This window comes from Stegastes partitus, unplaced genomic scaffold, assembly GCF_000690725.1.
Source record: "Stegastes partitus isolate 25-593 unplaced genomic scaffold, Stegastes_partitus-1.0.2 Scaffold650, whole genome shotgun sequence".
Lineage (NCBI taxonomy): Eukaryota > Metazoa > Chordata > Actinopteri > Pomacentridae > Stegastes > Stegastes partitus.
This window is the reverse complement of record NW_007578381.1, coordinates 1-26,157: the sequence shown is the minus strand read 5'-3', so window position 1 is coordinate 26,157 and position 26,157 is coordinate 1. Positions and strand designations below refer to the sequence as shown.

Genomic DNA, 26,157 nt, shown 5'->3' with positions numbered 1-26,157 from the left:
TCAGCGCACTCAGCTGCGCCTCAGACGCGTTCAGTGCCGCGCACACGAGTTTCCAGTCGATCCGTAAACTTTAGTAACTCCAGGTCTGCTTTCACAAACTTCATTTGGTTCCGGAAACATGCTGGATGAACACTGATTTTTTTTTTCTTTTTTGCAATTCCGCCGCTAAATAAGTTTGTTTTCCAATCCGAGCAGGTACAATGGCCGCATTCTTCAGCGGATCGACAGATTAGAGGTAAGTTGGAGCCAAAAATTAACCTGCTGCGAAACTGTTTACTTCTCCCGTTGAATCAGAAACTTTGAAGCACGACTGTTTTTATTTTCTGAGTTTTGTGGAGATACACACAAACAACTTTAGATTCTAAGGAGACCAAAACAATCTCCAAACCCTCTGTTGACGCGCACCATTGTTTTCTGCTTTTGTAATGTTACAGTAATTTTAATTGGGGCATTTCACCACAATGAACACATACAAAAGGACCCTCAGTTGTCTTCACTGGCTTCCCTTCTGCTGGCAGTTCACCAACTTGTTCCCTTCTTAAGTTCAGCTGCCAGTATCTGCACTGAATCCCTGTTAATGAGTAAACTTTGGGAATTTGGACACCACACCGCACTGAGCTCTTTGATACTGATTGCTATTCCTCTGCTTTGTTTGTTTGAAGGGGTAAAATCAGGTCTCTGCAGATTGGGCCACAGATAGCAAAGAAGACACACTACAACCATGGATCTTGGAAACGATGTAGATCTGTCCAATAATAACATCACGCCTTTGTGGAGACGACGTGGAGACAACAGTAAAAGCCCCCAGGACTTGAGCAAATCCAAACATCGACCCCACAGTTACCACATCAATGGGGTCTCGCAAACGGACTTTCCCGTGGAGGACAACAAATGTTCCTTCACCTTGAGCCAGCCTGCTGAGAGGCTTGTGGTTGCACCTCCAAGGAACGCTGTGTTGCTAAAGCATGTTCTCCACAAACCCTCAAGGAAAACAAGAGTTGTCCGAAGCATCAGCATTGGGCACCTCTCCAACGTACGCTTCACTTTGTCCAAATTTAGGTCTGAGGATAACAGATCTGCTTCGCTGGACAATAGACCGTGTAATGGAGACAGTAACCGGGGGAAACCCACTAATGGAGAGACAGTGTGGCCTGAAAAGCGTCTTCAGGAGCCTAAGAAACGCACGCCCAGTCCGTTCAGGCTGAGCTCACCAAAAGATCAGGTGTCATTTGGGACTAATTCATCTTCACCCGAGGATGTTTCTCTTAAACGTTCCTCGCCCGTGCTGTCCTCACACACTCCCAACAACAACTACAACCACTGTGAACTGTCCTCCCTGTCATCCACATCCAGCTCCTCTCCTCCAACCCGTCGCACCCTCACCCCTTCCCACAGCTCCACTTCCAGCATCCCCTCGCTGTCTTCTCTAACCTCCTCAGACCCTCCGACCCCACGTTCCCCATCGCCGGCAGACAGAGGCCAGGCAGCGCTCAGACAGTCTCAGACATCCTCACCTGCATCCTCACAGGACACCAGGCATGCCTCTTCAGCTTCTTCCCTCTCCTCTACCTCACCCTCACTTTCCCCGTCTGTCTCCCCCATTCCCTCCATCGTCCTCAGCACCAACAGCCCCGCTGCCCTGAAGATGGGCACCCATCAGCTCATTCCTAAGGGTTTAGCATCCGATACCCGGCATAGCAAGACGCCTCTGTCTGCACCACATGGCCAGGGTTTGGCAGGGCTGCTGGGGTTGGATCCTTCCAAACGAGCTATGAAAGCCCTGAGCATGGTGGAATCAGGACCGTACTTTTCTACAGGAGGGGGCCGTGGTGAGGGGGCAGAAGGGGAAAGTGAGAGCCCAGGGACACTGAGGCGAGGCTTGAGGAGTACGTCCTATAGGAGGGCAGTTGTGAGTGGAGTGGACTTAGAGGTCCCATCTTCGGATCCCAAGGGTCATCGCCTGTCCCAGCCTGCCATCAAAGGACAAGGCATGGATAATCTGGATTCACCAGTTAGCGCAACAAGTCCTGGCGCTGTAAGCCTCACTGCCAGCCCAGGAGCTGCCAAGCCTGTGAGCCCTGGGATGCCCAAAGCTGTCAGCCCCAGGATTTCAAAGCCTGCTAGTCCTGGGACGGAAAAGCCTAAAAGCAACGGGATAAACAAGGTGGGTAAATCTGTTTGTCTGCAAAAAAGCAAAAACAGACTTGTGGTTTTAAAGGGTTCGTGTAAGGATGCCTTCAAAAAACAAACATTGGTTCTCTTAAAGGCAGCAAACTTCAGACATGTACTAAATGTTGAGACACTTTGTCCGCTTTCATAAAAAGCTGCTTAGTTTCACTGCTTTTTTTAATGAGATAATTAAAAATGTAGAAGTCATAATAGAATGTATATAGGATATGTAGTAATATATTCAACTGAATTTATAGAGGAACCTTTCTAGAAATACCAAAATAAATCAGTTTTTAGCACAAACAAGTCCCAAGAAAATGCCTCTTGCTGAAGTAAGCAATCACTGAACAGCCTCATAAATAACCTGTGAACTTTGGAATTGCATTTTATTTTTTTCCTTTGCTTTAGGAGATTGAGGTTTCTCCACTCAGTTAATCGCTCTGGTGGGTTTATATTCGGTTGTGTGCAAAGATTGCTTGGACATGGACTTTCGGTATCGGTGGAGCAAAGTCCGAGCTGTAAAACTATAACACAGACGGGGTATTGTGGAACAAACTTAGCAGCAGCAGAGGCAGCAGCAGTAGTAGCAGCAGAAGTCAGGACAAGGCCTTACAAGGAAACAATTAATGTAGTTGTTGGAAGACGTGACGTAATGTGACACTGTGCCCACACGTGCACTCTTAAATACACAGCAGCTCTTTAATTAGACGGGGGTCAATGAAGGAGGTCACCAGAAGGGGCACAGACCGGTCATGAACAGGTGACAGAAGTGCACAAGACTATTTTATTTTAAGTTTTTGTGTGTCCCGCAGAGTTTTCCCGAGTCAACACACTGATTTGTCGTTTCTCTTTCAGAGTCCAGATAAGAGAAAAGTTCTGACCAGTCAGCGGACTTTTGACAGCGAAGGTGAAAAACGCCACCATCCCTCATTTTGCTCCTTTTACTATCTGATTATTTTGCAGCATGTTGTTTTTCTCTTATGAACAAAACTTCATAATAATGGATCTTTGTGTCATAAAAAATGTGTTTCAGAAGAGGAGCTGTACCAGAACTACCAGGAGAAGGCCTTGCATAATGACTCCGATGAAGATGCCGATTCCCGAGAACCCAAACCCGATAACGGCATCGTCGTGCAGTACAGACCCATACGTACCTCCTGGAGCCAGCTCAGCGTGGTTAGACATAACACACAGCAACATATGGAGAGCTGTGGTAGCTTTAGCTCATCTCCTTACCATTCTTACCATTTGTCTACATCCTGTAAACAGACAAACTCAGTGCTGTGGCTGTGGAGTCTTGGAATGCAAGTGCTCTGAAGAATGCTGTCATATCCAGTGTGGCTGCATTCCATGCCCATCCTCCCACTGCTTCTGCTTTGCTCTGCCCCTCGCTGTTTATCAGGGAGTGCAGGAGGAGTTCTTCTAGGACTCGGGCAGCAGGCTGGGAGGCAGACAGTCAGCCAGACCCACAGGAAGTCTTGGAAGCACTGCTGGGCTTAATGCCAGCGTGTTGGCAAACTCCGCACACTCGTCAGACTGCAAATATGCTTAAAATGTTGCCTCTAGGGAGACGTGCGGTGGCTCCGCATTACATAATATAGTTAGGGATTGGAACAGAGGGACAGAGGGATACAGAGGAGGCTAATTTAGTTTTCTACTAAGGCATTCCCATCTGTTTGTTTACTAGTTGAGCATGGAAAGTGTGGGAGCAAAAATGGGCCATTGCTGAGATTGAGGCACTCAGCATTGGTTCTGAAATTGCTGTGTTTATGCACATAGACTCTAATGAAATTAGATTTAAACCAGAACTCTGTCTTTGTTTATGTCAGCCAGGCACAGAGGTGAATTGGGCACAGTCCGACTTTACCAAGCTGATCAGGACTCTCCAAGGGGAAACTTTGTTTTCCATTGCAGCTGCTTTACAGCTGTGGATCTGTTTGTGTGTGTGTGTCTGTGATTTCCCAGACAGCACATGATCTAAAATAGAGGAATCCTCCACACCTTTCAATTTTTTTTTGTTGGAAAATGCTGACTGGGTTCTGTTGTTGTCCTGGTTTGACAGGAAATGTTGTTTAACCAAGAACCAGATGTTTAAGTCGTCATCATGTCAGGCTTTCCGTATCAGCATGTCTCCTGTCACTCAGCTTGTCCCTTCTTTTACGAGCTCCTTGTCGTCGATGGTTTGGAGAAGCCTCACATCCTTGAATTTTCACATTTCCAGTAATTACTAGTTTCAGAGGATGCGGCTGTCCTGGAGCTAACTCCCCCATGGCCCTTAAGTTGATTGAAGTTTTGTTTGCTTAGTTCCTCTCAAAACAATGAAATATATTCAAGCCTCAAGAATGAAACTTAAATAGCTTTTTATTGTTAATGATAATAGATTGTGTTCCAGTTACACCCAGTTGAAGTGCAAATCAGGGTCAAGTTCAGTTGGCACGACAGGGCGCATTGTTGCTGGTACACCAAAAACTCTCAGATACAGAGCGACACCTGCCTTTGCTGATGTAGGTGATACTGTGGAGATTTGGTGGACGAGATAGTGAGAGCAATAAATAATAAAACGGATGATGTATGTGTGAAAGGAAGCCACAAGAGATGTTTGATCTGCTGCAGGTTTATTTGTTCTCAGTGTTTGCCGAGGACTGCGGGGCAGATACGCCTGCAGAGGTGATACTGCTTCTCCAGGAGCAGTATCGATTCCTTGTCCCTTTATACCAAAACAGGATGAGAAGCTGCTGGAAGTATGAAAAATGGCCTGTCAGGATTTCTGCCTGCTTTTATGAAGTGGTACAGCAGAATGTGGAAGTGCCTCCGGTCATATTGGTCATATTTGGTGAAACGTGAGAAGGAAGCATGCTTTCTACTCCAGCCTTACATTCAGTCTAACAAAGCCACAGGCTGATTAATTCAATAGCACTCCACTCCCAGTCCATTCCAATAGAATGGGTTGTTTCAGTCGTATTCACATATCTCTGGACCAAAACTCAACAGCCACATACCAACATGCACACTTTTGCACGCTTAGTTTCCTCTGCTTTCGGCCCAAATTACACTTTGTGAGTGAGCACAAGAGCTGCCCGTTTTACCTTTAGACTGTTGTAGCTACAACACATTTTCCTTTTAAACATTCACCTCGTGCCTCTTTATTTAGCATAGATCTTTATTTTCCTGTTTTGGACATCAACTTCATCGACTTCCCATTCACTGTGGTATGCAAAGTGCTCCTTTTGTTTGTGTGCGGGGACAACAGTCACATACAAAGACAGCAACAGCACACCCCCGTGCTATAAATGCAAAGCGCCCCTGGCCACTGAGTAGTCAAACAAGCACGGCTTTGTACTCTTTCATGACTTTGAAAATCATTATTCAGATTATTTGGTTCACAAATTGTGTTTGTCTGTGCAGGTGAAGAAAAGTGGACTGTCTGACCAGATAAGTCAGGAGGAACGCAAAAGACAAGAGGTAGGAATCCTATTTTATTTTTTTTGTTTAGGTCTGAGCATATGGTAAGTTTGGGCCACATTGAAGCGTAGAAGTTACCAAGCACTGTAGTTGTCCATTTGGTCTCTGCAAAGTCCACCACGTCAATAAAAACTGTTAAAGGAACTCAAGAGGAAACCTGCATCTTTGGTTATTATGTCGAGAAAGAAAATGTAAAATGGACAAGATAGACACGACAAATGAATATGCAAGACATATTAAGAAAGACAAGTGTGAAGTCGTCATGTCCACGATGGCGCTGTTCCAACAGAACATCAGAGTGAATCAAGACTTAATGGGATCACTGACTCCCAAATGTCTTACTTTAATGTTTCCTCCTGTTTTCTTTTTCCCTTGCCTTTCTTTAGGCCATTTTCGAAGTGATCTCGTCGGAACACTCATACCTCCACAGTCTGGACATCCTGATCCGCATGTTCAAGAACTCTGCAGAGCTCAGAGAGTCCATGACCAAGACTGAACACCACCACCTGTTTTCCAACATCACCGATGTCTGTGAAGCCAGCAAAAAGTAAGTGTGGATGTACTGCATTGTGTTGCTGTACATTGTTGTGCATCTTCGTATTTGATACTCTGTGTATTGTTTGTTTATAGAACTTTCTGGTGTCGAGGAATTCGTTGGTTTCTATGTGCTGCTTGGTAATTTTAGGTGTCATGAAGGTGTTTTCCGTAACGGTGTCAATGGTTTTTGGTTCTGAGTAATGAGCTGTATAATTTTGTTAATTAACATTATTGATAGACAGACTGTCTAAAGACCTTTTACAGTATCTTGATGCTATTGTTTCAGCTATTCTAACCTCAGTCTGAGTTGTGCAAAAGGTTGTGTGAAGGCAGCACACCCCTTTTCTGGATGTGAGGTCACCTGCTGATAGACAGAAAACAGAGGCAGGGAAAAATTGAAGTGGCAAACTGAGTGAGACTACTAAGAACAAAAGAAAAGTTTCACGTAATCATGCTTGTATTGTTGAAGTGAACATTCCTCACTGCTGGAGAACGGCTGGATACCTGTTTTTTGTTTTTTTATATTAAGTATATGAAACGTGCAATAGCCAAAATCTGCTGCTATGAGCCCTCTGTGGTTACCTGTCCGTCATGATTTTATAGTTCATGTGTGTAGACTGGTTTTAATGAATGACATTCACAGCCAGGTAGCCACGAGCTTCCACCGGTCATATAAAGTGATGGAAACACTCGGCTATTACAGGCCATGAAAACTGAGACTGATGAAAACTGTGCTGCCTTAGCAGTCGCTGTCCTGGACCAGACTCCATTATTTCTATCAATGATTGACAGGAGACTTTCTGGCTTCCACATGTTCTCTCTCAGGTTTATCTGTGAAGTCACTGACATCATTTCTCAGGTGTTTTCCCATGAGGTCACTGTCTATTATGATAATCTTTGCGAGTTCAGCTATAATGCCGTTAGTGGATACTGTCAGATCAGTATTGGTTATCCTAACAAACTCTTAAGTCACTGTTTATTATTGGAGCAGTTCTGCGTCCTTCTTTGCTTCCAGTGGTAAACAACAAACCTGATTTAGTGACTGTTGACTACACTTAGCCCTCGGTTGAGGCCACATTGAGTCCAAAGCTTGCCATAATTTATTAATGAGCGCTCTTAATACTTTAACCCTGGGCTCTTACTTTAAAGTGCAAACTCTAAACCGAGTGCTTGCAGCAAAATTTGGGTTAATAAATTTAAGCGTGAAATGAGGTTTAGCTATTCTTCTTCCTGTTGCCTAGGGTGTTAGTGCACCGGGGGCTAAAAATTCAAGCGTGAAAAGGCTTTTTAAGAGTTTTTTCCATTGAGTTTTACTTTATTATGGCTCACTGACGATGTGTGTGTGCATACATGCTGAGCGTTCACTGCCTTTATTGTGCAGTTGTTCCTGACATTTGCTCAAGGATTCCATGTCAGGATTGCAGCCGCCTTCCCAAAGAGAAAGACCTCACTCCTTGTATTTGAATGATCTCCGTTATCAAGAAGGAGAATCAGCTTCTACAAACATTACTCCTTACTTTTTGCAGGCTATTGGGCTCATGTAGACAGTATTTCTACATTTACATATTTCTTATTACCACTTTGAACGGTGGTTTTTGTAAATTCCTTTAAAATTCCATCCTGTGTTTAGACATGCTGAAGCCCATCTCACTCCCCTTGTCTTATTGCTATACACAGGCCACACACAAAAAAATGTGAAATTGTACCCTCTTCACAGATCTTAAGATTCGACGTGGCCTGCAGCACTGGTTAAACAACATGTTTTACCTGCAACAGATAGTCAAGCTTTGAGTTTAGCGTCTTGAAACAGTAAGTGAATATACCTGCAGGCTCATGTGTAGTCGCTGCGTGACACTAAGTGGGTTTTGAGTATTTTATATGCAGGTGTGCAACTGATTATATTTCACATGCCTCCTCAGGACATGACGTACTTCATTCCCGTCATATTTTCTTATTCCACTGACGTACTTTAAGACAGTGGAAAATGTGAAAGAGAACATACCCCTGAAGTCTGATAAATATTGTATTCTTCAGTGTTTGCTAGTAAAACACTTTGATTTTTTTATCTTGTTCTTGGTCAGTAACCTACTTTTGAGGATTTCATAACTTCTTTTTTTTTTTAAATCACTCTGGTTGAACTTTCGTACCTTGACCTCTTTTCCTTTATGACAGAATGCGTTTATCAGGGTCAATAAGTTTTGCCTCAGGAAAGAGTGCAGTTTGAATTTGTGCAGCCTTGACCTGTTAAAACGGCCCCAAATATAACCTTACTTTAGGCCAGAGGGCAGGGGCAACACATGTGTTATCTTGTGTGCTCATGCCCTCATTAGTTCAAAGAGATCAGGCATAGACACAAGGCCACACGGTCACAAGAACCATTGTTTTCCATGGATAGTCAAAGCACAGTGTTTATATGTGTGTTTGAAATGCCGAGTAGGTAGGGATGAGGCTCTAGAGGTGCTTCTGCAGATGAGCTCAAACCTGGTCCAACTGGTCAAGGTCAGCATCCTGTGCCTGTGCAACAGTTTCCTGTTTGTCACCTCAATTCATGCACGCAACAACACTTGTCCTCTTGAAGCTGGACATGTGGCGTGCCGTTAAACCGGCCATCTGGTGGTGCACAGGAAGAGGAAAAGCCTCTGTGTTATGGTTAATGGTAGACTACGTCTATTTTAAGTGGCAGGGAGTTCCTCTTTTGTCATCTTGTAGCGGGTTTGAAAGTACGGTGTTGGCTGTTCTTTTTGCCTTCCTGACTTTATATCTGTCATTGCATCCTATGTTCTCATTTCCCTCCGTGGGGAATGACTCACGATTTGATGTTTCTTACTCACGCTGTTGCCATGTAGGGTATGAATTCCTGACATACTAACCTTTATTCTCCCACCTCTGTGTTTTAGGTTCTTTAAGGAACTGGAGGAAAGACACCAACAGAACATAGTGATCGATGACATCAGTGACATTGTTTTCAAGCACGCTCAGTCCAACTTCGATCCTTATGTCACGTACTGCTCCAATGAGGTCTACCAACAGAGAACCCTGCAGAGGCTGGTGTGAGTGACCGAGCAGACACAGAAATGTTCTTATCATATCACTCGTGATCATGGATTCGGTCCAAGGCGGCCAGTTGGCTCTTTCTCCAGCTCATTTTTTCCGCCTTCCTCCCATGCAGCACCAAGAATCCAACTTTTAAGGAGGTTTTGACCAGGATAGAGGGCCACCCAGACTGCAGGAACCTCCCCATGATCTCTTTCCTCATCCTGCCCATGCAGAGGGTCACCCGTCTGCCCCTGCTCATGGATGTGAGTCCATCGACGCCATACAGTAGCACAAGCTTTGGAATTACAAGCGTTTGGCTCTTACGCAACAGTTTGTTTGTTCGTGCTGCCCTGATGACATAGGGTGTGTTCTAACCTCAAAGATATGTGTGTGACCTTACGCCATCCCTTCATAATCCTAACTGGTTCAACTCTTATTTTCTCCTTTGATGTGCTTTTCTTTTTCTTCTTCACTTTCATGTGTTTACTTTGGCCGCACATTATTCTGTGTCTGCTGTGCCTCCCTTTCTCTTCCTTTCTCTTGCTCTACTCGTATCCTCCTCCGTCCTGCCTTCCGTCACTGACTCCTGAGGGACTCTGGGGTTTATGCTTGCACACTCAGTGGCTTCAGGATCCTGAGAAAGTTTGCTTTCAATTCATTTCTTCCCACAGCTTCAGTACTTTATGCTGATACAGTGTGGTGTATTTGGAAGCAATGTGCTGTCATGGATTCTAGTGTGTTGAATGGATTTTATGTTTTTCTTTTATGGTTATAAATTAGTGCAACTGATTTGTGTCCTGAATCTTTTTGTTGCAGACAATCTGTCAGAAGACACCTAAAGACTCGACACAATATGAAGAGTGTAAGAAAGCTTTACAAGCAGTCAGCAAGGTCAGTTGTCTTTTTTTTTTTTTTTTAAATAGAAGTTAAATAGCTTTAGATTATAAAGTAGTCCATCAGTTTAAGCAGCTCAATCAAGGAATGCTCTAAGTGTCATAGTGTCCTGAAATTTAACAATTAACTCTCTGAACACCAAAACCCACCGGCGGTTTTAAAACCTATGTTGTCTTTAAAATAATCACCAAAATACACCATTTATGAGAGCTAGAGACTGTAAAAACAATCACTGGATTTTCATCGCTCACAATAACTATATTCTGTAAAAGACAAAGAAAATCTGCACCTCTTGGCACAACAATAAAGGCGTTAGTGAGTCAGCTGTGACCATCAGTCATTTTTAGCTCAACTTGGCTGAACTGCAGGCTGTGTTTACACAGAGCAAATGTGAGACAAGTAGTCGAAAACATTAAAAATGTAAGAGCTAAAATATCTATAATATGCAAAGTCATCATTTCTTCTCTAGTATTGGTAACACCTTTGGGCACTTGAGCAAAAATTAGCAAGAAATTCAACTTCCTTTTTTTTCCTCTTCGTGATTTATAGTATTATAACTTTGTGTTTTCACACAAAAGAAATAACTTTGTACTTTCTACATCTCGCCGTGGTTGTGCTGTTTCCATTGAGGTGCAGGACTTTATATTGCAGTGATAAATGAGTCTACAGTGAGTAAGAAATTTGACAGGAGTAAATAAAAAACATGCTAAGAAACTGGAGTTCAGATGTTTATTTAACACAAGGTGTATAGCAGAATTACTGTATACAATGTTAATGATTGACACTTCATGTATGTGTGTTTGAGCAGGTGGTAAGAAAATGCAATGAAGGAGCTCGCACGATGGAGAGAACAGAAATGATGTACACCATCAACTCTCAGCTGGAGTTCAAGATCAAGGTATGGAGGACGCACTGGCACACATCCAACTAATCCACACTTGCCACAAATACTGTTTCAGTCTGTTCATAAAGTAATTCTTTTTTAATAAATTTAGCAAGCTGTAATGGAATAGGTCATCAGTTTTAAGGAAACAACTCTCACATTTGTCCTTTAAACATAAAGCTACAGCTTAGGTTAATCAGTATAAACTAGAAAATGGAAAAGGGAGAAAACATTTCTAAAGGTCATGAACATAGTTTATTTCATTTAAGCAGTCTACCAAAAAAAACTGCACATTTGCACGTTTATACGAGGTGGGGGTGTTTTTTGAAGTCACTCTACCAAGCATCAGGTGGATTCAGGACATTTTTGTGCAGAACTATTCCAGCTGTTTACCGCGGTTTTATGCTAAGCTAGGCTAACTGGTTACTGACCATAACTTTATGTAATTCCCAAGTGGTACTCATCTTCTCATCTGACTCTCATCTGAAAGTGGATTTCCCTTGATGTCATACTGTTTCTTGAAAATGTGCATTTACAGTTATGTAAAATCCATAATCAATGAGTCATGTGCTGACATGTGCAGACACACAACGAGAACACTCCACTGTCACTCAATTGGCGACTATCTACACACATAATACACACAAGGCTTGGCAGGCTTAAGTGTGTCTAAGTAGTGTGGGAAAGAGCTGCTGGCACGTTGGAGATCCACAGATGTCTGGTGAACATATTCTCATTCTGCATAACCAGCTGTTCACACGTGCACTCACACAAACTGTGATTTAGCATTTCCTGACAACCCCGACATGACAGATATTTTTGCATTTGTTTGTTGGATTGCATTCCCTTATTGATCATATTTTTCTTTCGTCTTCTCCTGCAGCCTTTCCCCTTGGTCTCGTCCTCCAGGTGGATGGTAAAGAGAGGGGAGCTGACTGCGTTTGTGGAGGATAATGGCATCTTCCTCAAGCGGACGTCCCGGCAGCAGGTTTACTTCTTCCTCTTCAATGACGTCCTCATCGTCACCAGGAAGAAAAGGTGAGTTCACTTCAGATCATCGGTTGGGCTTCGCGTGGATGCTCTGTGTGTGACTCAGCTGGTGTGAGTGTGGCCTCAGTGTGCAGGTTTTTCTCATAACTCATCTGTTCTGACATGTCAGGGGTGAGAGTGTAACGGTAAGCCCTTTGGTTTTTTATGCGTGAGTTTATGAACCGCCTATAGCCAAGACCCACAGGGCGTGTAATTCAGTCTTCTTCATCCTCATGTTTAAACTTGTTCTGGGAAATGAACCTGTCCAAAAGAGCTGTTATTGCCGTCCACGCTGAAAAGAAAGCGAAGCATAACGACAAAAACAACTGCTTCATTTACAGTAAGAAGACATCGTCATCTGCATATTTGTGGGTTTTTTTGGAAGTCTAAAGAGATCAGTATCTGTACAGTTGGTCGGATTTTCCACCTTGCATCAGTTCTTCATAGGCGTGTTCATTCAGCTGAACAGGTGTAGTTACCTGAACCTGCTGCGACTTGGCATTATCTATCTGAGCCTGTTTTTCTAAAAGTTGTAGCGGTTTCAACAAGTCCCGCTGCCATGAATCACCTCAAACGAATAGACCTGCTCATTGTCAGCTCCGTCTGCTTTCTCCATTCTCCTCTTATTTCCTCTAGTTTTTGGGCAACACCGTGAAACAAGCTATAAAGACGACTTCCTTGAAATGATGTGGTTTTCATTTGCGTGTGTGCAGCGTGGGAGCGCGTGCATGCGTGCCTATTTTTGCCAAAAAAACAAAAAAAAAAGTCTTTCCCGTTCATCTCCCTCTGTGTCTGGAACTGATTGTCCCGCCACTCGCAGGCTGAGAATTCCTGAGAATCATAAAAAAAAAAAAGAGAAAAGAAAAGAAACATTCCATATGATATTTTTCTGGGAATCTGATCTGGGACGGCAGACTCCAGCAGTGTGTGGTGTCAGGCCTGTGTTTGGAGGAGAGATCTGGGGGGAAAAAGGGAGTGCTCCGGATTCAGAGTGTGTATTTGTGCGAGTGTGTAAGTTTGAATGGGAGAAGCTGTTATAATATTGGTTTGTACTGTGGGGAGCACTGGAGCCCTGCTGTGGCACGCTACTCTACTGCACTCCAGCTGCAGTAATCACAACAAAAACACTCCTGGGGTACACGACGCTAGGCGGGCACCGCCAGGTCACAAATGCTCCTAGACATAATGGTGTAATAGCGCTTTCCCTTGTCATTATGATTTGGAGAGTGTGTCTGAGGGGGCTCACTTACAAGCAGCTAAATGCACTTTGTTGCCAAATGCAGTAAAGTTGTGTGCTTGAATCCCCTCAGCTTATTCTTGTCTCGTTTTCACAAGCTTGCATTTCTCGGAATGCTACCGCCATCAAAACCAGAAGGAAGGGGTGAAAAGGTCGAAGCCACAGCACTTACACAGTAGAGGAAAAAAACATACCTTTGACCTTAGAGTGTCTTCAGAGCATAAGCCTATATTTCTTAATATTCAGGAGAAAGACGGTTCAACTGCATGTTTGTAAATCGTAAAATGTTACTAATCTCTCTGTGCGTGGGGTTTAATAGCATTTACCTGAAAATTAATTTAGCATTGCTTACCTAATTTACATTTCTTATCATTTTCATTCAGTGGTTTATATTACTAGAAACTGAATATCTTTGGGTTTTGCACTGTTGCTTGGACTAAATGACATTTGAAGACTTCACATTAGACTGGCAAAGCTCCATGAGAAGCAGTTTCTTAGTGTCTTTTCTTTTCTTTCCTTTCCTTTTTCTTTCTTTTGTTCCTGTCCCATTTTTACTCTGTTAGCTTGTTTGTCACTGCAATATAAAGTCCTGAACCTCTGTCTCTGTGGAAACAGTACAAACATGGCTAGAAAATACAGAAAAATCAAAAATGCGTTGTTTTTTTTGCAGTATGAAACAGTTCAAGTGCCCTAAAAAATGAGCAAAACAAAAGAAACAGTTTAATTCTACATTCTGTAGATATTTTACTACTTAAAATCTAAATTTGCTTCCATACCTCTCTCCCGTTTGCTCTGTGTAAACACAGTTAAGCTGACAAATCCATCCATTTTTGTCTTGCGACTGTTGGTCACAGCTGAGTCACTAATTGCTTCTCGGTCGCATCGAGGAGCGCAGAATTTTTAATGTTTTTAGACTTACAGAATCTGATTAAATGCAAAATATATAATTTTTTGTGTGAATTTTTAAAGAAGATTTTTTAAAAAAGTGATTCTGACTGATATATGGGTTTTAAGCTTAGATTTGCTTATTTTTTACGGACAAAATTGGTCAATAAAGTTCATAATTCCACAGTTGTTTCTACAGTTTCGGGCTCTGATTCGTGGTGCAGTTTTGACAACTTTGCGAAGACAGCATTCCTTTTTAAAAACCATCAACAGGTTTTGGCGTTCAGAGGGTTAATCATGAGTTTAATCATCAGCTTATAAATAACTGTTAGCTGCAGCCCCATTATGACAACTTAAGCACTAAAATCTTATTTAGTTTGACATTTAAAGGTCTAATCCTCGGGTTTTGCTGCTAATGCATTTGACATTGTTTTGTACGTTGCTCTTTGCTAATTGCAGAAAGACGAAAACATCAATCGTTTAAAAAGGGATTGTCACACTCTCAGTTTGACAAATCTGCTCGTTTTATTGACTTGGGGCGGGATCCAAACTGGGGTTGGCTATTGGAAACCCACCCCATGTCAGACTGGCCTATTGTCACGCACCAGGAAAGTGTTGATCTGCTGCACTCTGGCTCACAGGAACACTTACATAACACACCAGCTGGCTTCTCTCTCATCTTCGCTTCTCCCTTTTTCCTGTGTGAGCGCCGGGCATCATCTAAACATTGACTATCGTTGGTGTTTCCATCTCTCTGTTTTCTTTTCTTTTCTCTCGCTTTCATTTCAGTACTCATGACCTTGTAGGGTTTCGTCTGTCTTTGTCGGCATCTAACTCTATGAACCCATCCCTTTCTGTTCTGGTGTTTGTTTGACTGTGCCATAGTCTCAACACCAGCGTTATGTGCTTGCCTCGTGTCCATTTGCATGCTCGACTTGGACTCTTATCGCGACATCTCTCTGAGGATTTGTGTTGGTTCTGCTTGTTTGTCAAAGAACTGGTTGTACATAGGCAAGCTGTGATAACACCCAGTAGATGCCTGTGCTATCTTGAACCGCTGAGGGATTTTCATACCGTCACAGAGGTGTGTTTGCGTCTGTTCAAAAAAAAAAAAAAAGCCGCGTCTGTTCCTCAGATTAGTCAGTTTGTAACCCCTCTTTCCTACATTTCAACATGAGATATTATAACTGTTCCCCACCTTCATTCCTCTGCTATTAATCAATAGTTTGACATGGTGTACTCACCACACAGGGAAAACTCACCCCACAGACATGTAGTCACCCCACCCACCCCATTAACTGGTGTCATATAAATGGTATTCCAGGAATTTTACCTGGAAGGCAGACAAGAGCTAAAATGCTGATGACTTTAACATCTACCTTATTAGGTTAATGTATTAAAATAGGGATTTTCACTTTATCTCTGAACAGCTATTAGAATTATTTGATGCTTTATTATGACTATTTTGAAGGGACTTCTATTCAAACTAGTATGAGGTAATTAACATCTCAGATTATTTAGAAGGTAAATTAAGTTGCATTGCTTTATTAGATTATTATTTTAAGAGTTTGCAGTTTTAAAGTTTGCAAAATCATACTTAATAACTCCTTAGGTGGATGTAGGTTTTTCCATTTAGGTTAAAATGAAGTTATTACCCAGAATTCAGAAGATAATATAATGTTTAGACAAATTAATTAATTATAAGTTTATGGGGTTTTTTAAAGGATTTAACCAATTTTAACAAAACCCTTCAAACTATGTATAAAATCCAATAAAAGTAACTTTTATATATGTTCTCAAAAATGTGTTCTACAAGTTAAAAATCTGTTTTAAGATCACATCTATAAGGATTAAAGCAGATGTGATTTTGGAAGGCCGTCTCATAGTGATGAAAATGTTTCTGGTTGCTGTATTCAGACTTGCTGGTCTTTCAGTGCCTATACAAGTGTTTGAATATCTGCATTAAAAAGTATTAAATCTGCTGCCAGGTATTTTACTTTGGCAGAAAATGTATGAAACTCACTCTCCAGATGTGCTTATGCCTATTAAAGTTACTTGGGGAAACATAGTTGGTCCTGAGTACAAAGAAATTCTAATATTTACATATTTTCCTTATAATTTCTCTGCTAAAACTTTGAATATTTAGACAGTTTACGCTTTTCTTTCAGATTCTGTGCTTCGTCCCATTCTATTTAAAGTAATGGATGCTACAGAAAAATGTAAATTGTCTGACTAGTTCCTCCTGTGTATTGTGATTTGCATTTCCACAGCAGTAATATGTTCCTTGGTAGGTTGGAACCAGCAACTGGATTTATGAAGGACATAAACGTCAAGCCAATTTCCCTGTTTCCAGTGATTTTGCTAAGCTAAACTAACTTCATCGTGGCTCCATTCTGTAGCTTTCTAACTCTTTCCGAGAAAGCAACTAAACACGTTTCCCAAAATGCTCAACTATTCCCTCAAACATCCCTTTGAGATGCTGACAGCAGCTTGTAGTTGCAGTTAGATTCAGGTTTAGCTCTCTGGCATTTTCAGTCACTTCCAAACTGTTGTGAATTTCCTCTTCCCCCTGCTTTATCTGTCTCTCCCAGTGCTTTCGGCCTCCTGTTCCAAGAAGTCTAATTGGTTGTGGGCAGCAGCCTCTAACTTGATTGACTGGTGGACAATAGGGGCTGATGGGTAACAGTTGAACCTTGTTGAGAACCTTCCAACCATGACCGGATTCTCCAACCAGTCATGACCCTGCGGTTTAGAGTTTGTGTGTGTGAGTGGAAGAGAAAAAGAGCAGCACATGGACAGATACGCTGGTTCAGTCCTCCTGCCTTTGTCCCTGCTCGTGTTTATGTGTGCAGATTGGACATGTACTCTAATGCTTACAAGAAACTACCGTCTGTCCACCAGCTTCTCAGCTTGACTGGTGTTTTCGTCTCAGGTTGATAAAACACATGTGGGCTCCTGTTCTTCAGAGGACTATGTAAACATGCTTTTTCTCCAGGTTCAGTGCCACGTTAGAGGTACCGTGTATCACAGTCGGCTCCAGATGTTTCTGCTAGACGCAGGGTCGTGTCATGCTCAGGCTAAAGCCCTCGTGTGCAATGTGCAGAAACCAAGATGTAGAATATGGAGAGAGCTGCTTATTTGGACTCCTGATTGCGGCTTAATCACATTATAATGAGATATTTGATTAATTCATTTTAGTGAATTAGATTAAATACACAGTTTTTTGCTTCTTGTAAGTTTAATAGCTGAGGAGCTGCTTATCCAAATTGGAATTATTCCTGCAAGATTCTTTTATTAAATTTACAAACTTCAAGCCTATGTGGCATTTAGTTTTTTATATTAATTTATTAATCAATAAGAAAATACTATGTAATGCTGTCAAGACAGATATTTGCTTCATTATCTTTAATCTGTATTTGAATATTATTGTTTTAATATTAAACTTGAAACGCTCAGAGACAGGTGTGGACGGCCCGTGTTGGGGCAGAAACAAGAATATTTACCCTAACATTTGGGGTTAAAGGCACATTACTGTCATTTTAGGTTGGAGCTGTCAACAGATCACCTCAGAAACAAAACAGAAAGGCATACGTAAGGATTCCAAAACTTCAAAATGAGAAATTGTTGTCGTTTTTCTAAAAATTGGTTGTTACTAAAAATTAAAAAGGGAAGCATCCGAATCGTGTTTAAACACAAACCCTATCAGATATCAATATAGTTTACATGCAATGTAAAATGTAATCCATTCACAGACAAATATTCAAATCAAATCACTTTTATGTAAATTTTGTCATTTCTGTTTGTGTGTTTGACCTTGATGAGCAGCTGGATACTGTTCCTGTTTCCGATGAATTTAACAGTCAAATTCAGTTTCCCTTTAGTTTCGAAGCACAAACATTCAGTCTGTGTGTAAATGCAGATTTTATTGACCTTTACGGCTCTGTTTGTACGTGCGGCTGGCCGTGTACACTCTGCATTTCCATGTAGCGCTGTCTCTCTTGATTGTTGAACGACGGGAGAGTGAAACTGATTTGACTGTAACTGAAGCCAAAGTAAGGATCTAAAGTGGCAGCCTTTCAGTGACACACGTATATTACGGCCTCTGTCACCAAAACTTCACTTTTAAATACAACCGACTCGATCTATGAGCAGTTATCTTGAATACATTAAAGGCTGCATTATTGAAAAACTGTCTTGTCTTTGTCTTTGTGTCAGTGAGGAGAGCTACACCGTGATCGACTACGCTCTGAGGAATCACATCTCGGTGAGTTCCTGCCAACCGGAGGACGTCAACCTGTCGCCGGTCAGAAGCACCGCCGGCATGCTGAGCTCACGGCAATCTGGTGCCAACCACCTCTTCCGACTGTGTTTCTATAGCAACCACTCTGGGGAAAAGGTGTCCATGATCCTTGGAACGGAGTTGCTGTGAGTGCTTTATTTTGCGACCTTCGTCCCTTTTAATTGTCCCGTCTTTCACTTGCATTTACGAGGCTCTGCGCTCGGCAACTGTGAATCACGTCTGCCTCGTGACACTACACCAGCATGTTTTGACCTACATATCGGGTAGCCCAGACATTTCATACGGTTTTGGTTTTATATGTGGGTTTCAAGACTGCAAAACAAGTCTCAGTTCCTTTGTTTTAACGACTGACTGCTCGACTCTGAGGAAAAAAAAAAGGTTAGGTCGCATTTCTGCTCCCTTATCTTCCCTTTGTGTGCTCCAATATGCCTTTTAAAGAAAATCCGAGCTCTTATTCGTCTCTGTTTGCACCATTACAGGTCACAGGGATATTTCGTTACATCCACTCTCAAGACAGACTGTTGTTGTTTATGCGACCGAGGAAATGAAGTTCCGTCATGTCTGCAGTCGTACTGTAAAACAGACCAGCTGCACGATATAATTGTTTTGTTGACTGAGTGTCTTCCAGCTCAGGGATCTACGCTAAGGAAAGGAACTCCCTTTGTTTAAAGTCTGCTAGTTGCAGCTGAAACCTGTTGCATATCTGGAAGAACATAAAACTGCTGCCCGGTGCTGTGTTGGTAAAGTTGAACTAACCCTCATCCCACCCTCTGTCTCTCTTTGTAAAGCAAATAGAGTGAAAAGCGAGCGTGTTCAGATTATATAACCCGCACAAACAAAAGGGATCTGCCATATATTGGGCTCCATACAGGGTTTATTTGTTCTAGTTAGTGTCAGAAGTTGCAGCCGGTGCGCACACACACATTCACGGATGCACACACACACACACACACACACACAATTAGCTCTAACTGTGGTTGTTTGCTATGGTTCAAGGCTTTGTTAAGGAGTGTTCTCACATGCACAGGGCCTGTTCCTCTTCATTCCTGTGTAGTTGGAGAACCTCCCTCAGTATTCTCATTACAGAAGCTGTGGTTTTCCATTGTAGGCAGAAAATTCACTGTAAATGGACGACGGGTACAAAACACTGACCGAAAATGTTTCTCAGCTTATGAAAAACCTTCTTGTAGCCTTTTTTCTGAATGTGTCATAAGTGCATGTTTGATTGTTTTTGTGACCGCAGGTGTTGAGATTTAATCCATGAGAGTTAAAACTTTACTTCTTAAAAATGTAACACGCTTTAAATACTGTTTGTTTTTAATCAGGTATAAGAAGGGACTCAGTACCAGCAGAGCAAAGCAGTGGTTCAGAGAGTAATAGTTACTTTTGAGGTATAAAATCTGCCTCGTGACAACAGTTTAGCACATGTACAGGTGTGTCAGGGATGAGAGTAAAGCTGCGGTGATTTGTTTTTTTAATTTGATCTGTACAGACTAAGGATTTGAGTTATATAACAAGATTCCTCTTATCTCAGATCTGTACGATTACCTAATGTTTTGATTGTCGTCAAAGGTTGTAAAAATAAAACTAACAGTCAGGGAAGACAGGACATTGGTAGATGTAGCCTTGCAGTCTTGGGAAATTATGCTTGAAGTTTTACTATTGGCCTATCAAAGATACTTAGTATATGTTGTTCGCATATATGTGTTTCAATTTGCAACAATTTGTTTGCTTGCACGTAACAAAATGCAGACAAACATGCTTGGAGTAAATTAGAAATGCAGTCATCATGCAGTTGGTCCAGCAGAGCAGATCTGACTCCCATTTTGTGAAAACCCTTAGCAGTGTCTGCAGCACATGTAGCAGAGTACATATCACAAATGCTGTTGTCATGGTAAGCTGATGGACATTCCCCCCCCCCCCTTCCAAATGACCACATAATTGAAGAAGGGACCAAAATTGTAGAAGATATTTACATTTTGGAGAAGTTGTCATTTTCTTTCAAGGATCAAAGGGAATCTTTTTTCAGGATTTGGTCAACATCCTCCCACTCACTTGTTATATTTGTTTTGTTATTCTATTGAAAACCTGGATTAGCAATGCATATTCTCGCAACCACAAATGGAATTGTACCTAGAAGAGAAGTTTGGTATCATTTGCTTTTCCAAAATAACAATTTTTTTTTTTTTTTTAAATAAAAAATTACTACATCATTTCCCCCTTTTTTTTTTAATGTTAATCCAACATAATTCTAAGTTAGTATATATGTAAAAAAATATTACCTAATGTATATCTAATGTTGGACTTTTTTACTCTCTAAAATTCAGCATCTGCCTCGAAAATCTGGTTTCCATCAGACGTTATTGAAAACAATTGTCTGTTTCAGAAACATATCACAAGTTGTTTTCTGTAATCATTCCTAATGAATAATTTCTCTTCTTTTAATCCATATTTATTTATTTATTTATCCTTTTTTTTTTTACCACATTGCAAAATTTAAACTAGATTCCTTATTGTGTAGCAGCGTGGACCGATGATATCAGCCTTTACTAAGCGACACGCCTGACAAAGCGACTGCAGTAGGACGTGTTGACTGTGACTGATGTCGGCCTGCGTAGGAGGCAGTTTTAGTGACATCACTTGAATGTGCTGCCTGCTGAGCCTTCAGACTCTACCCACAGATACACAGTGTAGACTCCCTGTTCAGCTGCCTCCTCTGTGTGGTGTGAGTTGTTGTGGAAAACCCCCAGATTCCCTCCTTTGATAGTCTTCTTTTGGGGCCCTTGGCTGAGATGTAATGATGTGATTAAGCGTGTGTGTGTGGAGGGCTCAGCTCTACTCACTGTAGTACTGAATGAACTAAGGAGAAGGGGGGGACCCTGGCAACTGTCCATTGTTGCAGTGGTTACTAGGCATTGTTTAAGTTGTTACCTAGCAACAGCCCCTTGCTAAGTAGGCTGTTTCCCACGACTACCCTTCCCCGCGGCCGATGCTTCACTCCCCCGATCCTTCTTCCTCCCGTCCCGTGTCTCATCTTTTAGACAGTAGTCGGCGTCTGCACTTTGTTCTTGATGACCAGAGAATAACTTCCTTTTCCTCCATCCATTCATCCCAATTTAGCGATCTAACACGACGTGGCACATGGAAGTGTTGCCGCATTAGCAGCCTATTTAGGAGTTCAATGAACTAGAACAGACAAATAAGTATTGTGCCTTCCTCGGGAACTGCTGTGATGGTGGGCGGCATCATGACTGCGACTAATAATCATTTTCAATACAGTCTGAGCTGCCTCTTTTCTCTTTCTTTCTTTCTCTTTTTTCTCCCAATTATTACGTCTAGAAAATATAACATTTGTCAGATCACCCAGGTGACTTGATTGCTTTGGTAGGGCTGCAAAAAGCTTCAATATTGCTTTAGATTTTTTTTTTTTTTCAATAATTCGATCATTTAGTTGATAAAATTCCAGAATATTCTGAAAAAGTCTATTTATACAGACACTGAATTGAAATAGTTATTGTCACAACAGTCCAAAACCCAAACATATTCATATTCTCTTCTATGTTTGTCATTGTTGTCTCATAAAACACCTGCACACTTTAGCACCACAGTCAGTATATAAAATATAATCATAGAAACTGTATAAACTCACTTTGGAGGTGCTGAAATGAGCAAATACGACTTTTGTCCTCAGTAAAGGTCAGATTATTGATTTTCTGTTTTGCTTCACTAAAGCCCTTTTCAGACGTGTGATATGTAACATTACTGACTTCATCAACCTGTAAAAGTGATGGTGTTTTCTCATTAAGTCACTCCTTTAGTCATATAAACCACAGTGCGATTGGACAGCACATCAAGTGATATATAATACAAAAAAGTAATGTACTAATAAGAAATAGAACAGGTCTGAATCTGCTAAAATGTAACTTTTCACCTCTCTGGGGCAAAGAAAAGTAAACAGCGTGACTTGCTGTTAGATCTGGATCGATCCTGCCTCTATGTCAGGGAGAATTTATCAGTTTAAGGAATTAAAAGTACATGCACAAAGCTGTGTCGTTTTGGAGATGCTCACACAGATCCTGCTGCTGTTGGATGTTGCATGTATGTAACAGGAACGTCTCAACTGATCAGTTTACCAAAATTCATTACGATAGCGAGGTTTAACAAATGGGAATATGTATTACAGCTTCATTCGCTTTCAATGAGCTTTTTTTGACATTATATGTGTATACAGCAAAACATGTTATAATCCTAATAAAAGAGTATTTAATAAACGGGAAATTTTTTGAATTGACAAACCTACTTTGCACTCTACAGCTGCGCACACTGTTTATTTTCATCTCCACAAAGCGGTTAATTGGTGAGGACGGGGAGTTCAGCTGATTTGTTTTTGCTGTCACAGTCTGAAGGCAACGACCACAGAAACGCAGGCCTGTGCATGATTTGCGTTAATGAGTTTTCGAGCAGGTCCGGCGTCATTTTTTGCTGGGAGAGATAAGCGTCCTCCACCGAGGAAACAAGTGGCTCTTGTGCATATACTTGACTGTATTGTTCACTTCACCACTGAATTTAAGTGCAGCTCACGTCGAGTTCCAATGAGAAATTCCGCACATTCTGACCAAAGGCGGGTCGGAGTTTTGTTTTTTTTGTTTTGTTTTTGTTTTTTTTTCTGTGGAATTGAAACCGTTCTGGTGGTGGTAGCGTTGTGAGTGTTTCTGCTTTCAGTTCCACTTGTTTCCTACCTGCTGACCTTTTAAGCTGATGCCTTACTCATGTCTGTGTATCATGGTGGAAGATTTAAGAAGCGTACATACAGTAGAGCGATCTTTGACCTTAGAAATTGTCTAATGCGTCAGGAATCCATCCAGACAGCTGGATCGGAGCCGGCACAAGGACTTCTGTGTGGCTCGATCTCAGACTTGTCTTTAACATTGTTTGTGATTCTGCTCTTCTCTGTCTGCGTCCTCTTCCTCTCCTGCTCTGTGTATCCTTTTGTTCGGTGTGTTCATGTCATCGTGCCTTCCCCATGACCTTGATGCTGCATCCAGTCCAGAGTCAGTGAATAGCGTTTCTCTATTAGTGGAACAGAGCAGCTACAGAAGTCTGCAGCAAAACAGTTCTGCTAGTCAGATATGCAGCTTTATAACACAAAGCAGCTCTGGTTATGTAACAGCCCCAACCAGAGGAGGGAGTCTGTACTTCTGCTGCTACGCTTAAGCGTTGTTTTTGGATTTTCTCTTGTGCTGTCTGCTTTCATTTACGTGATATTGTGAAAGTAGCTGATGGGAATGATTCCCCTCTGCCTGGGAATTTCCATTTGCATGTTTTGTTCCGAGCAAAGTAGGAATTGTACCCAAGTATCGTTTTGTGGAGGGGAGGGGTTCGGTTGGGAGTCAACAAGTTGATAGGAGGGAGCAGAAAGAGTTAAGGTAGAGATTAAACGGAAAATGAGATGAAAACCAGTGGGCGATTTGAAGTCCTTGGAGGAAGGAAGGTTGGAAAGAGGCTGTCATCGCTCTTTATCTGCCTGTGTGAAAGAGGTTTTACAGTTCAGCAGCGGGGTCTCTCCGCTTTTCAGAGGTGAAACAAGAACCTCCGACAATGGATTTATGATTCTTGGTGTTCTCTTTTTTTCTTTGTGACGAACAGTTAAAAGGCAGAGGGAGACTTTACTACCATGAATAGGCTGATCCTGCACAGGCTTGTAGTCATGTAAAGGGGGAAGAGGGCAAGCACCTGCCGTTGGTGCATATGCAGTATTCGCATGCCTGCATGTAAACACACACTTACTGTCTGATGGGTGGGTGTTTTTTTTCCCCCTACATTTTTTGGCACATGCCTCACGATCCACAGATAACATTAAGTGTTTCTCACACACATGCGGTTCTCCTGGTGTCTCCACGCTCGATATCCCGAATCGATGAATGTGCACACAGTACATTTATGGTAAAGTGCTTCAGCTGTTTTTCAGCGCAAGAAGGCAAACCTGCCACAACTGTGCGCTCGGCATGTATCTGACTGTTGGCATGTATGTCCAGCTGTCAAGAGCAACAACTCACAGCTGCCTTTTCCTGCAGAGCGGCTCGGATGAAGAACATGCACATTTAGTCCAGCGGAGTAACCACGTGCATTGTTTTGTCATACAGTGAATTTACACATTGCAAGCAAATTTGAAAAACTTCTTGACACGACTAGTGAATGATTATTTCCCACCTGGACTGTGACCTAAAATAACAGTGGTGTGACTTGAAACCAAAGGTCTCATTTATGAGGCATGACACTGAAATGAAGGCACACGGTGTCCTCCTAACCTCGTGATTTTATTCAGAGTAATGCTTACGAAGGTGTGATGTGATTTCAAATCATTAAGTCAGTTGCTGAGTAACAGTATGTTTTTATATTACTAGTGTCATGGGTCAGTAATTTACAGCTTTGTGTCCTGATAAAGATCAGAACGCCATTTGTACAACACTTTAATGAGCTCTGACTCATTGGCTGTCCCTATTGAGGTACTTTTGAGGCCCTTGCGAAGACGACTGCCCTCATTCTGCGATTGTGCATGTTGGCTTCATGTGCATGATGCAGTCCAGCAGCGTTGAGTCACAGGAGGCCTCAATAAACCCCCCTCTGGTTCATTTCCTGAACTCCCCCCTTTTATCTCTCCCACTCCGGCTCTTTCTAAATCCTCCAGAACAGGTGAAATTAGAGAGTTTCAGGGAATCTGACCTGTGCTACTCCACCCACTTTTTTTTTTTCCTTCCTCATGAATCACACGAGATAGAGAGAGAGAGAGAGAGAGAGAAAGCAAAAGCAGGTCTGTCCTCTCCTGAGAATAAGCCTTTGTGCAGGTTCTCCTCAGTTCTCACCGACTGAAAACACACCTCTGTTCTCTCACTGTCACGGGATAGAAAGGAGGGAGGGAATTCAAAACTTGCCAGGCAACAAAATGATCTGTTTACCGCGATCGTCTCCAAGGTGGCGTGTATGAAACCCTGCTCATATTTAATGTTAATTGGCTGAACTTGATTCTGATTGTCACTTGCAGCTACATATGCTGTCAAAAAACAGGCGTGACATGGTGTTTGCCACACCTTCAGTAAAGTTTTAAAGGAATTAAGCTTAAGTTTAAGAGGTCAGAAACTCCCACAACAGTGTTGAGTTTTGGGAGGTGTTAAGTTATTACAACACTCCTTTATATTCACAACTGATCTGGTGCCAAAGATTTTTAATAAGTTGCTCATGGGCTGTTACATCTGCTTTTAGGAATGAGCGTGCTCGATGGATCAGTGCTCTGGGCCAGAATGTCAACAGTAAGAAGAGCCAGGATAGAACCAGTAAGTGGCCACTTGCACTTATTCTCACACACACACACACACACACACACACACACACACCTCTGTATGAAGACTCCATGACCTTCATTTAGCCAACTGCACCACCTTGTGGTCATCTGATAAAACTTTTTTTTGTTTTTTTCCCCTCACTAATTTGAAAACAATTTACTTGTCAATTAACCCTCTGAACCCCAAGAGGTTTTGGGGCATTTTTTTGTTTTGTTTGTTTGTTTGTTTGTTTGTTTTACATCCGTCACATTTTTACTCACTGAGGGCATATTTGTAACTGCAATATAAAGTCCTGCACCTCTATGGAAGCAGAACAAAACATGACTAGGTTTAAGTGTCCTGAATGTGCTTAAAGACAGCTTAGGAAGGTACTTCTGGAAAAAAA

The 26,157-nt window shown here is 41.9% G+C and overlaps 1 protein-coding gene across 1 annotated transcript; it reads left to right on the top strand.

Moving 5' to 3' along the window:
- Nucleotides 1-25,777, top strand: LOC103363299 (rho guanine nucleotide exchange factor 26; the record flags this gene model as incomplete). Its single annotated transcript, XM_008289994.1, has 13 exons — nt 1-235; nt 663-2,164; nt 3,025-3,076; nt 3,203-3,345; nt 5,575-5,631; nt 6,018-6,178; nt 9,066-9,218; nt 9,338-9,467; nt 10,021-10,095; nt 10,907-10,996; nt 11,865-12,019; nt 18,348-18,557; nt 25,693-25,777. Coding segments are annotated over exons 2-13 (2,754 nt in total), but the record flags the coding sequence as incomplete, so codon positions are not given.
- Between the last annotated feature and the right edge of the window lie 380 nt (nt 25,778-26,157).